At 41.4% G+C, this 13,932-nt stretch overlaps 1 protein-coding gene across 1 annotated transcript in view; it reads right to left on the bottom strand.

Annotated features, from left to right (window-relative positions):
- Positions 1–4,662, bottom strand: part of RABEP1 (rabaptin, RAB GTPase binding effector protein 1) — a 94,725-nt gene extending 90,063 nt beyond the window's left edge. Inside the window, exon 1 of the mRNA XM_072940585.1 lies at positions 4,414–4,662. Coding sequence (XP_072796686.1) covers positions 4,414–4,447 — 34 coding nt within the window. The 5' untranslated portion in view covers positions 4,448–4,662. The remainder of the gene's footprint in view (positions 1–4,413) is intronic.
- Between the last annotated feature and the right edge of the window lie 9,270 nt (positions 4,663–13,932).

The raw sequence follows: 13,932 nt of genomic DNA, 5'->3' as shown, positions 1-13,932 counted from the left end.
TTTTTTAGTTTTTTTATTTTGAGGGGAGGAGGTGATCAGATTTATTTTTAGAGGAGGTACTGGGGATCAAACCCAGGACCTTGTGAATGCTGAGCATGCACTCTACCACTTGAGCTATATCCTCCCCCTAAGGTTTGTTTCTTTTTTTTTTTTTTTAACATAAGTCAGATCACATCACTCCTCTGCTCAAAACCTTTTCAATGATTCCCCATAAAGAAAGCCAATCTTCACAATCTTCTAGGGCCCTACGAGATCTGCCCCACTCCATTACCTCTCATCTCATATCCCACTACTCTTCCCTCCCTTCCTCTCCCACCTCCTCCCACCCACTTCCACCACTAGGTCATTCTAGCCACACTGACCTCCACGCCATTCCTCAAACAAGCCAAACATATTCCTTCCCTAAGGCATTTACAAAAATTGATCCCTGTCTGAAACACTCTTCCTCCAGAAAGCCTCACAGTAGCTCTTCTATCTCCTTCAAGTCTTATCAAATGTCATCTTCTCAATAAGGCTACTCTGACCACCCTATTTAAAATCAGCCATGTCCCCCTTCCTTTTACCCTGCTTTTTTCCTTTTTTTCTTTCTTTTTTCCATAGCACTTATCATCTAACAATTCCTTTGATTTGCTTATGTTTGTTGTTTAGTATCTGTTTCTCCCACACTAGGGCAGGGTTATTATCTGTTGTATTCCCACTGATGTATTTCATGTATCTAGAATTGTGCCTGGCAAGTAGTACACACTCATATTTGTTGAATAGTTTTATACTTGGGATTATCTAATTAACAGCCTTATGATTCACTACCTAGGAACACTGACTGGGTTTAATGTTGTTCGTCACTGAATGTCCTAGAGCCTAGCACAGGACTTGGCATAGACTAGGCACACAAATATTTGTTAACTGAAGCATATCTGTTCATTTGTTTTTTGTCTATCAGACGATACAAATTTAAAACAAATGACATTATCAGGACTTGTACGAGTGTAGGGAAAATCCACCCTCTCAGACTGTTGGCAGGTATGTAAATTGATACTTTTTGAGAGCAAGCTAGCAATAGCTATTAAAATTTAAATCACTCAGAGCTCATGCCCTTTAATCCAGTAGTCTTACAGAAGTAAAAGCAAGAGTATCTGAAAAAAATTTGTACAAAAATATCTATTATAGAACTGCTTATAAAATGAGAAAACTGGAAGCAACCTACTTTCCATCAATAAAGACACAAATAAATCATGTGTGGCACATGAATGTGATGAACATTCTTTAACAAGAATGAGGCAGATCTATAATATTGAACTGGAAAGTAGTCCATGATCTAGTAAACAGACCAGAGGGCCTTGGCATTAGATGGCCTGGATTTGAATCCTAGCTCCCTTCACTTCCCAGCTATGTAACTCCAAGCACTTTTAACTTCTTTGTACTTCAGTTTCCTTATCAATAAAATATTATAATAGTACCCACCTCACTGATATGAAGATTTCCTGAGATAACATATGTAGTGCCTGTAACGCATTACATGGCCACATAACTACTTACAAGCATACAATAATTACAGCTAACATTTATTACGTGAAATACACAAGTTGTAGACCCACATATGTAAAGCATGTCCATTTCAGAGAGAATAGGTAGCATATCTGTGTAACTACAGAGAAAAATCAAGGACAAAAAATTTAATACTGGTTTCCTCTGGGAGATTGGAGAAGACATACTTTCTAATATTCACAACTTTTTAATGGAGGGATTTGAGAAAACAGTGTTCTTAAATAAAAAAGAAATGAAGTACTTCTACTTCTAACTTAGATTTCAACAATACAAGCAAATACATCTAACTTGGATTGTAAAATATTAAAATTCGAAAAATTTTATATTATACATAGTCTTTGAATTCTCTAGGTAAACTGAAATAATCAGCTGAAATTTGTTCGGCTAGTAAAGTTACCTTTGTTCTGGGGGAGGGGAAAGCTCAGTGGTAGAAAGCCTGCCTAGCATGCACAAGGTCCTGGGTTCAATCCCCAGTAACTCCACTAAAGAAAATAAGTAAATAAATAAACCTAATTACCTCCTCCCCTAAATAAAAAAAAAAAAAGCTAATATATGTTTTAAGTTACATTTGTTCTAAATGAATAAATGAAGATGCATCATCAAAAAATGTTTTTTCAAAAAACTTACAAAATAAGGAATTAAAAAGAATGAAAAGAAAATTATTATATTTCATCCTGTCGGTATACACACAAATCAATTCTTTACTACTGTACCTCTGTGAAAAACAAACATGTCAAAAAAGGAAAAGGAAACAATGTCAATGTAAAAGACAACTGTTTCTAAAATGGGATAAAAGAAAGATTAAAGCCAAAAACTAAAATTTATCTTTACTGTCAGTTTGACTCAAAAGATCGTTGTTGTTTTTTTTTTAAATCAGCCAGGCTAGGAAAATCAAGTGTCCTTAAAGCTAAAGTGTTAGGAAGTGATCTATATTAAGTTCAGCCAAAGAAAAAAATTAAACCCCCAAGATGAGCTTCTGAGAAGACACTGACACAAAGCTCTCAAATATACCAAATTCTCTCTTCTTCTGTGAACAATAGTTGTGGGTGCTCATTTACTACACTAATTGAAAATAAATACTGCAATTTATGTAAACTAAATCTCACCCTGGAATCACAGGAATTGAAAAATCAGGAATAAACCTGTACTAAGAGTATACGATTTCCTAAAGCTAATTTTTCCTAGCCTCTTTCAAGTGCTTAGTCACTTCTGCCTATTTACAAAGAAGACCATTTCACATCTAGAAAGAGGCAGGGAATTTTTATTCCAGACTGTCATGTCACCTGAGCTGCCCTAGACAGTTTGTTTCCATGCAACTCGAGAGAAGGCAGCAGCCAACTAAGCATACCTACCACTCCAGATCAGAACCAGGAGCCACAGGGGCTCCTCTCTATTCTGCCTCTGTCTGCAATAACAAAGAGGCGTTTGTGGAAAAGCAAAGTTTTCTTCCCTGACACCAAACACAGAAGGTGAGAATTAAAATGTAGCCTGAAAACATTCTCTCCCGTTTCCTCTAACAGCACACCACAAATGCCTCCCTTCTCTTCTACTGAAACAGAAACAGCAAGCAGATTCTTACACAACTCCAGATGTGGGTACTAGACCTTTCTCCTTAGGCAACTAACAAAACCTATAACTAGAGCCTAAGAGGCTTTGGAGCACACTTCCAAGCTAGCAGCTGGTTTTAAAATCTGATAACATTGTTTCAGGTTCCCCAAAAGCAAGAAAGAAGAGTAAGGTTTTCATGAAAGATCGTCTTAAGAGACAACCCTAGGCCAAGGCAAGTTTTTAAGCACCTAGTATGTGCTCAGCACCAAATCCCAACATTCCACTCCACTTAAAAGATGCTAAGCTGATTACAGAATCACACCTGAAAGAACTCTCTCTCTCAGATACAGTAGTGCCTTCCCAAAGACCAAGCACATTCTTTCCAAACATAACTCCAAGTAGTAAAACCTGGAATCATCTGGTCAATCTCTGAAGCAGAGCTTAGTCCACTTCCCAGAAGGTCATGGACTCTTGACAACCAACTTGAACTATTCAGGATGGGGCTCTTTCCCCTCTCAAGAATGTAAGTGCTATAAAAGCCATTGTTTCCTCGACTTCAGTATCCTCAAACATCATTCTCATTCTTCCCAAATATCCCCTTAATAACACCACTTTACATACATATGTGTTCCCGTCTCTACAGATAAAATATAAAGGCACGCATTAACCTCTTTTCATGAGGATAGTGACGTTCAAAAAGGCCAAGAAATTCGAATACGCCTGTTAGTGAAGGCTCGAGGTCCTTTAGGCGCCCAGGCCTCAACACTTACCAGTAAGCCACACTGCCTTTCAAGGAACGCTACTAAATCCAGTTACTAATCCCAACTAGTTTTATGTCACAAAACTGGGTGCAAAGCGTTCAGTGACATGGATGGGGGGGCAGGGAGGGGTGGAAAGGGGACACCACCATTACCTGAGCAATTTTTTTCTCTTACTAATAATATATACATGTTCCCGATTTCCATCTTCCCCACGGGCAGAACCCACGTGCCGGTTCCACCGCTACCCACAGCAGCTCCCTCTCCAAGCTCCCCAGCTTCTGCCGGGTCCCCAGTAGCCTCCCACGCTCCCTCCCCCAGAACAGCCCTGCCGCCGGCGCCTACCGCCCCCTCCCCAGCGACGGCCGCCCAGGCCCCCGCGCCGCCCTCTCAAGCAGCCGGCTCCCGAACGGGCGCGCTCCCGCCTCCGCCCGAAGGGGTCACCCCCGGGGCCTGCGCGCGCCCTTCCCGCCGCCCGGAGGTTCCCCCCACGACGCCGACGCCGGCGCCTGGCAGGCCGCGCCCGCCGCGCCTGCCGCGCCTGCCATGGTGGGCGCCTCACCGTCAGGCTGAGGAGCCGGGCCCGGCTGCGCCATGGCCAGGCGGCCGGCCTCGGGGAGCGGGGATGGGAGGGGAAACGGCGTCCTGGGCTCTCGCCGGCTCAGCTGGCGGAGCAGGCGTCGACCGAGCCGCCGCCGCCGCCGCCCAGGGAGGAACCGCTAAGGCTGGAGCCGCCGGCACCGCCACAGCCGCGGGCAGAGACGGACCCGAGCGCCGACCTCCGCCTCCTCATCCTGACAGCGGGAAATAAGCAGTGCGCAGGCGCAGGGGGATGGGGCGGCACGTGACGTCGCCCTGAGGGGAGGGGCGGGGCTTCGCGAGGGGAGGGGGAACGCGGCGCGGGGGGAGGCTGGAGGAGGAGCGGAGCCCGCGGCGGCGAGCAAGGCGGGTGGGATGAAGGGGGGAGGGGCGAGGAGGCGAGCCCGGGCGAGAAGGGCCAGGACGCCGAGAGGAGCCACTCGCGGTCCTCCGCCCTAGGACAGAGGCAAAGAAAGAGTAATAATAAAAAGAGGGCGAGACAGGAGGGTTGATGGTGAAGTGAGTGCAAATCCAGCTCTGCCTCTTCTAGCTATGTGACCTTGGGCGAGTCACTTAACCTCTTTGAACCTTACAGCCTTCGTCAGTATAATGGCTAAGAGAAGTTTAAATGAAGTAAAATGTGTGGAACTGTTTCTGGCGTACTTTCCATTACGCACCCGTGTAAGTGCGATGTGACTTTTAAGTGCCAGGCACCGTGGAAGATGCTGGGGCAACAACCAGACACAGTCCTTGCACCCATGAGGGGAGAGGAGAGATGATGTGCAGACAACACCGCCCTTATACCTGGGCATAGGTGCCATACATAAGAGGCTCACCCAGCTCTGGCCACATTCTTTCCACAGGGTCCAGGGGACATGCCCACCTGGCATCTGCGCCCCTCCTTTAAGATCAAGTTCTGGGAACTTGTGATCCCAGAATTCCGTCCCCAATGGCTGGAGGCTGTGGTCTCTTCCCCAGGTCCATCCTCTCTAGCTCAGTCTGGGGAGCCCTAAAAGTGGTTAAGGGCAGCTGTGTTTGGGGGAGGTGGCACATCACAACACTTGAGCTGCTCTGTCCAGGGATCCCTAGTGCAAGACAGAGATGGGAAAAGAGGGCAGGTGGGCCAAGGCCAAAGCTACCACTACCACCTCATTCAAGTGCATAAATCTAAGGAATCCAGGAATTTCAAATTTGAACCTGGTCTTCAGTGTCTTTAAAGATGTGTATTTGTCGAGGTAGAATAGACTATTTAAAGGTAACAGTTGGAGTGATTTGTCATTTTAAATAATTTAAGTAGACACATGGCATCTATTTGTACTTTTGCCCCAGATCCTGTTGACATTAGGTAAAGACCTATATACAGACTCAAGTTTTTTGAGCAGTGAATATCCTTAGATGTCTGGTGTGCCTTTGAGAAGGCAAGCAGGGTGGTTTCCCTAACCCTTCATTAAATGACTTTCTTGGGTGAGCAAATTCATGCTCGGCATGGAGACCTTTGTCCAGGATAAGGCAGCCCAGTGCACCCTCTGTCTGGGGATGACTAATACTAGGCAGGGACTATAAAGATAGCAGGTGCTGATGCCCTCTTCAGAAGGAGCTCCTTCTAGTGAGTAAGAGGCACCTTTATTGCCATTGATAATCTGGGGCTTGAAGCCAGGCCCTCAAGATAGAGGTCACTCAGAAATAGTCAGGCTGCTGGTTTGGACAGCTAGAGGTCCCCATGCCAAGGAGGAGGTTGAAAAAGCAGTTTGGAAATCACATAGGAGCATGCAGAAGTTACGTACATTTTCATCTTTTTAGGCAAATATGAAATAGTCCATCCCCTACAGAATATATTTTAAAGAAAAGTAGTGTGTGCTCAAAGCCTTTATTAAGTATTAAAGACATGATTCTAATATTTTGAAATTGGGAGATAAGATTTAAACACGTGTAATAATTTAAACACATGTAATAATTACTTATTGGACACATTGGACATGGCCTGGGAGACACGTACAAGAATATTTAAGGTGGCATAGTTTATAATACAGTAAAGAAATAAAAAACCCAAGTGTTCATCAACAGTAGAATGTAGATAAATACATTTTTAACTATTCATACCATGGAATACTGTACGGTAATAATAATGAACAAACTACAGCTACATATTCAAAATAGATGAATCTCACAAACATAATTTCAAGGGAAAGAAGCAAATTATAAAATAATACATACAAGCATGATTCCATTTATATAAAGTTCTAAAACAGGCAAAACTAAACATTATGCATATGTAGTGAACTGTAAAGACAGGAAGAGAACCAGTATCACAGAAGTCATGACAGTGGTTTCTGAACTAGGGACGGAAGGGCATGTGATTAACAATTGCACCTAAAAGCCAATAGTTGTCTAGGGTGCTGGCAGTGTGGTATTTCCTTAACCTGGGTCCATTCAAACTAATTATAAATCTGGGAGGTTGATGTTCAGGTGAGAAAGATTTGGGGATATTTGCCCATCATAAGCTTAAAATGAGCAAATTTGATGCAACCGCTAGAAAGCACTCATTTTGTGCTTCATTAATAGAGTCACAGAGTAATGTTTGGGAGAATTCACCATTGGGGGAAGAAAAATAGAGTCACAGAGTATGAATTGTAGGAGGTGATGTCTCTCCTGCACTTTGCCCTGGTTGGGTCACATCACCAGCATTAGCTGTGTTTGTTTCTGGACACTATTATTTGCAAGGGGACACTGGCCAGCTGGAGTGGGTGGAGTCCCAGGGAATGAAGAATCTGAAAATTATTCTCTGATGGAAATAGCAGGCAGAAGTACTGGAGATTAAAAAGGAAGAAAAAAAAGCAGAAGAAAAAAAAAGAAAGATGACTTGGACTGTGAAGACTGTCCTCAAAAACGTGCTATGTGCCCAGAGATTGCAGCAAGACAGACTTCAACTCGACCTAAAGAAGAACTTTTTCCCAGAGCTGACCAGAGAGAGAAGGGGCTATCTTTCAGGGAGTGAGCTCCCTGTCACTGCAAGGGTGCAAATAGAGCTGGCTAGCAATTGGTCAGAAGTGCTAATAGGATTCCTGATGCATTTGGGGAATTAGACTAGACCATCTTTACAATCCTTTTCAGCCTCAATATTCTATAACACTAATGACAATAATAAGTTGGCTGCATTTTTAATTTTACTGGGCACTTTCTCATATATTATTTACTTTTACCCTTCACAACAACCCAAAAGGTGGACAATAGGCACAGAGTAGATAAACTAAAATTTCCTGGATCAATTCCACTTCAAAATTCTATCCTATGGTTTCTGTAAGTAAAGACATGTCTGTCAGACCAGGTGTCCCAGCTTGGCATTCAACTGATAGTACTCAGGAGTCTTGGGATTCTCTCTCCCTGGGACCCAGATTCTCAAGGGCAGGAAGGGAACAGGGAGTAGGTCTCTGGCCTTCAATAAGGGACAGCTTCAGTGCAGGTTGTGGAGGAAGGACCAGAATCAAGGGGCCTCTCCTCCAGGGGTCCTGTCTCTTTCCAGGCACTTGGGGACATGGAAAGACCCAACCTGCGTATTAGCTTCCTCACTAAGAGTTCCCAGGAAGAACCCACCAGGGACAAACACCATTATGTCCTCAGCCAAAATACCCCAGCCTTGGTCCCTCTCTCACTGATTAGCCCCTTTTAGTATTACATTTTAATACTAAAAGAATAGGACCCTCATCAATCGATAGAGACATATAGAAATAGTCGTACTCCAGCTACAAAATGTCAATGTCAGGTGATAGCTTTGAACCGGAAATGGTGGTTAGACAGAAGGTGATATTTTAGCTGACATAGAAAGCAGGCAATGAGGAAAGTAGAGCCTCCTTTCCCCTCCTGGGACCTTGGGTGGGAAAATGCTGACTATTTCTCCAATCCATCCCTGCCTCAGTCTCTCTCCCAATGAGACGTATATGGGAGACTGCCACAAACAGAAGGATGATTTCTCTCTCATACTCTCATGAGATGCAGGTGGATGTCCAGGGAGGAGGTCCAAGCACAGAATCAGAAGACCTGGAATTCTGGCCAGATTAGCTGTTAACCCAGAGCACATTATTTAACCTCTTTGAGCCCCTGTTCACTTACCTCTAAAATGGGGATGATAGACCAGCCTCAAGGCGCATCAGGAAGGCTGAAGAGATAAAACACATAACCCCCAGGATGCAGTAGTTGCTCTGTAAATGTCTGCTTCCCCCTCTCCTTTTCTCCTTTCCTTTGTTTTTTTTCCCCCTAGATCAGTAGTTTCCATCCTGGGGAAGAGGGATCCCTCAACTTTAGAACTGTCTGTGAAGGTATTCCTAGAGATTCAGGGCAGAAATTTCCAATATTATCAAAGCCTAGCGGAACTGTCCCATTTACACTAGATAATGTCCCACAGCTAAAATGTCAAGTTTCTTTGCTTTGCAGATAAATTATATCGTGTTGCTTATCTCATGTTGATTAAAAGTTCTTTTTCCAGTTCTATGTCAGCTGTTGATTAATAATACAGAGGGATCCATTATTATCAAGTGAATTCATTTTTAAAAGAATTTTAAGAGATATCTACTAAAGTTACCCTCCTTTTTATTTCTTGTTTTTTGTTTCAAATTACTCCAGTAAAACTCTAATTCTAATTTTTTTTAAATACAGATAAAGCAGAAGTACCCCCTCAACCTCTCCTCCCCTCAACACACACACAATCCCACACCCCTCTCAGGGACAAACTACTGTTACTAGCTTTGTGTGAATCCTTTCAGACATTTTTCTATGCATCTATGAACATGCAGAAATACATGCCTCTGTTTTATGTTCCTCGAATAGGTATGATCATACTGTACACGTTATTCTGAACTTGCCTTTTTCCTTAACAGTATAGTCAGTACATATGGCTTTACTTCATTTTTTTTGACTCTCACATAGTTTCCCGTTTGGGTAAAAGGTTAGATTAATTACAACTTTTCATTATTTATAAGCAATGCTGCAAGAAACATGCATAGCTATTTAGGCACTTACATGTGTGATTTCCCAGGAGACTTACCTGCCCACTTAGGATTACCAGATCAAAAGTCACGAACAGTTTTTCATTATAATAGATACTGATGAATTACTCTCAAAGAGTACCCACATTAGTGATATACCAACAGTGTATATCCATTTCTGTACATCCTTGCCAACACTGCATTTTATCAACCTTCTTTATGTCTGTCAGTCTGATGGAGGAAAGATTATAGTATAATAATGTCACTTTAATAAGCATTTTCAGTTTGGGATTAGCAAATACAAACTACTGTATACAAAATTGATAAACAACAAGGTCCTACTCTATAGCACAGGGAACTATAGTCAATAGCTTGTAATAACATTGTAAGTCAATTACACTTCAATTTAAAAAAAAAAAGATTTGTTCCTTGGTTTTGTTTTCCAAGTTTGATTATGATGCAGCTAGGTATTCATAATTTGAGCGTACCATACTTGGAGTTGGTTGAGTTTCCTGAATGTACAAATTAATGTTTTTCATCAAATTTGGGAACTTTTCTGCTATTATTTCTTTAAATATTCTTTTTTTCCTCTCTCTTCTCCTTCTGAGACTCCTATTATTCATGTGTTAGAATGCTTGATGGAGTGTGTCCCATAGGTCTCAGGCTCTGTTCACTTTTCTTCATTGTTTTTTTCTTCCACTTCTCAGACTGGATGATCTCAAATGACCTATTTTCAAGTTTTCTGAGTATTTCTTCTAATTTTCTGTTTAGCCCCTCCAGTGATTTTCATTTCAGTTATTAAACTTTTCAACTCCTGGATTTCTACTTGGTCCATCTCTTTACTGACATTCTCTATTTGTTGAGGCATCATTCTCATACTTTAATTTAGTTCTTCAGATATGGTTTCTTTTAGTTCTTTGAACATATTTATAATAGTTGATTTAAAGTCTTTATCTAGTAAGTCCAATGTCTGGACTGCCACAAGGACAGCTTCTATTGACTGCTTTTTTTCCTGTGTATGGGCCATACTTTTGTATCCAGACTCATTATGAATAATAATTTTTTCTTGAAAACTGAACGTACAAAATGATATAATGTGGCACTTCTGGAAATCAGATTCCCAATTCCCCAGAATTTGTTGTTGTTCCAGTTTGTTGTTGATATTGTTGCTGTTTGTTTAATGACTCTCCTGGACTAATCTGTAAAGTCTGTATTTCTGATCTATGCAGCCACTAAAGTCTCTGCTCAATTAGTTTAACAATCAGCTAATAATTGGACAGGGAGTCCCTTAAATGCCTCGAACCAATAAGCCTCTCAGCCTTTGCTGAGGGGCTCTGTGCATGTGTTTGGTCATGACTTCAACGATCAGCAGGTGGTTTACAACTCTGCCTTACCTTCACTTCCTGCTTGTACAAAGCCTCAAGTTTGGACAGAAGTGAGCGACTGAGGCCTCTCAGGTCCTTCTCAGGTATGTGCACAGCCCGAGTCCTTCTAGAGTCCCGAGGATGAGTCAGATATTATCAAAGTCTTCTGTGGACATCTCATTCTGCAGTTTTTCCTTTCAAGTTCTTTGGTCAGCCTCTTGCTACACCCAGCTGGTATTACTGCCACTGGCAGCTGTGATGTTAAACAGTTGCATCTGATTTTTTTTTTCAACAATTGCCCTGGGGATATGACTGTTTGCTTGGAGTGAGCTCTGAGTCAGTTCAAATAAAAACAAGCCCCAAGAGTGGAGGTTCTGAGGGAGCTATCAGACAGATCACATGGTGATAATTCTCTGGGTTGGAGACTTTAGGGGGAGGTTCAGACCTACTCTGTCCCTTCCAGTGGCTTCTAGGCTGCTTGTTTTCATAGCTACTACTTTCAAGTCTACTGCAGAACTAAGGGGAAGGGGATGGGACTGGAGTAAGCTAAAACACCAGAAAGCTTTCTGTTCTTATCTAGTTTCAGCTGTCTTTCTTGAATAGATCCTCCTTGAATTTTAGCAGAACTTTGGTTAATTTCGAGAGTTCTAAAAAGGTTGATTTTTGACCTTTTTTGCCTGTGTTTTTATTGCTGTTATGGAGGAGTAGATTTTTCAAAGACCTTTATCTAGCCATTCTAGGAGTGTTTCTATGTGTATTCATTTTTTTTTACAAAAGGAAAAGATAAACCATAGACTAATAAAAATCACTAGGTAGGGAGTACTCCCCAAACTCTTGGATATATTATGGGATAGAGCAAATGCACAACTATATTGATTTTATTGAGAACCAGGATTCTCACTGTGGGCAAAAGAACATATAAATAAAGAAGGATGAAGGTAGAATGGTAGTTGTTGACTTTAAATAGGTGGTATTAATATTAACAGGATTTTTTAATATATATATTTTTTCAAGAGTTCATGATTTTTGTTCTGTCAACTGAAAGGGCTTAGAAGCAATGATACTCCAATAGCAATGAACACCTCTGGCATCTAGTTCTTGGTTTCTGAACACCATGCCCCACTAAAACAAAACAAAACAAAAAAACAAGGAATATTTGGAGAAATGGATGATTTCAGGGCAGGAGCAGGGAAAGTAGAAGGTGAGCCTGGACATATTTTGTGCCATAAAGAGAAAAAAAAAAAACTAAGAAGGCTAAAGAAAGGGTATGGGGAGGAAAATAATAGATGAGGGAGATTAAGAGATAACAACTTCCAGCTGCAAAGTGAGTGAGTCATGGGTATGAAATGTACAGTGTGGGGAATGCAGTCAATAACTATGAAAAATAAAAATAAAAATAATAAAGCATCTTAAAAAAATAAGACTAAAGAAAGCTCAAAGACTAATGGAAATGCCAAAAGGACACAGGAGGCAGCTTAAAGTGACTCCGACTGGCCAAATTAGTCACAATTTGAGCATCAAAATGAGTAATGATGATAATGGTCTATAAAATATTAAGTTAAATTTTTCCATTAGCCCAAAATAGTGGTAAATTGAAAAAGAAAACTAGAAATGGAAAGCTCTTCTTCAAAGAAGAATCCTAGCTAATAATTACAGAAGGAATGATAGAATAAAAGAAAACAACCATTCTACAAGCCCCAGTGTACTAGTTGGTTCAGCTTAAGGATTATCAATGGAGGCTAAACTACTGGGTAACATATTTGGGGGTGATAGAAAATTCACAAGATCTCCAAGTATCACCCCAGAGATTACTTACTAATTACAAAGCAGCAAATGTAGCTTTCCAATGGAGAGATCCAGCAGTCTCCACTTCAAGTGATCAGACTGAGGAACCACCAAGAGGGACAATTGGACAAGAAGGGCCTCCTGATGAGATCCACCAAAAAGCCACAATATCACCTGTGCAGGTTTCTCACACACACACAAAATAAGTTGAACCTGAATCTAACCATAAGTGAACAATCAGATAAATCTAGACGAGGGTTTCTCAATCTTGGTACTATTGACATTTGGGGCTGGATAATTCTTTATTGTGGGAACTGTTCTGTGCACTGTTGGAAGTTTAGAAGCAACTCTGGTCTCCGCCCAGTACACGCCAATAGCACCTTGTTATAGACTGAATGTGTCCCCCCAAAATTCGTAGGTTGCTGTCCTAATCCCCAAGTCAATAGTATTAGAAAGTAGGGCCTTGGAGAGATGATGAGGTCATGAGGAATTAGTGTCCCTATAAAAGAGGCCCGAGGAAGTGTCCTCCTTCCTTTCAACATTTGAGATTACAGCAAAAAGGAAGTCTATGACCCAGGAGGTGGGCCTTCAGCAGTTACTGAACCTACTGGCATCTTGATCTTGGACTTTCCAGCCTCCAGAACTGTGAGAAATAAATTTCTGTTGTTTATAAACCACCCAGTCTGTGATATTTTATTATAGCAGCCCAAAAGGATTAAGATTCACCTCCCTAGTTGTGATGATCAAAAATGTCTCCAAACACTGCCAAATTTCCCCTGCAGGTAAAATCACCCAAGCTGGAAAACACTGATCTAGAACATTCTACAAGAGAGGGCTCTTCCAAAAAAGTCTACATTGTGGGAGACTGGGGGGAAGGCAGGGGAAGAATTATCTGTTTTAAAATTAAAGAGACTAGAAACATTAACAATCAAATGTAATAGGAAGATCTTGATTGGATCTTGGGTGTAACTGAAAAACTTCTATAAATGTCATATATCAGAGATTTGGGGAAATTTGAATATGCACTGCATATTAGGTGATATAAATTTATTGTTAATTTTCATAGGTGTAATAATGGTATTATGGTTACTTAGGAAAATCTTTACTCCAGCTTTGGAACATACATGCTAAAATATTTAAGGGAGAAGTATCACCTTGATTGCAACTTGCTTCCAAATGGTTCAGCAAAAAATAAAGTATGTGGGGCAAGGGGAGAGGTGAGGGAAGGAAAGAGAGGGTGCACACACAAAGGCTGGCAAAATGTTAGCAACTGATGGGCTTCATGGAAGGAGATGGGTGTTCATAGTTACTAGTCTTCCAACTTTTAATCAAACTTGAAAATTTTCAGAATAAGACGTTGAGTAGAAATATGCT

Source organism: Vicugna pacos, chromosome 16 (assembly GCF_048564905.1).
Source record: "Vicugna pacos chromosome 16, VicPac4, whole genome shotgun sequence".
NCBI lineage: Eukaryota > Metazoa > Chordata > Mammalia > Artiodactyla > Camelidae > Vicugna > Vicugna pacos.
Note: the sequence above shows the minus strand (reverse complement) of the source record. Positions and strands in the feature narration are given on the sequence as shown.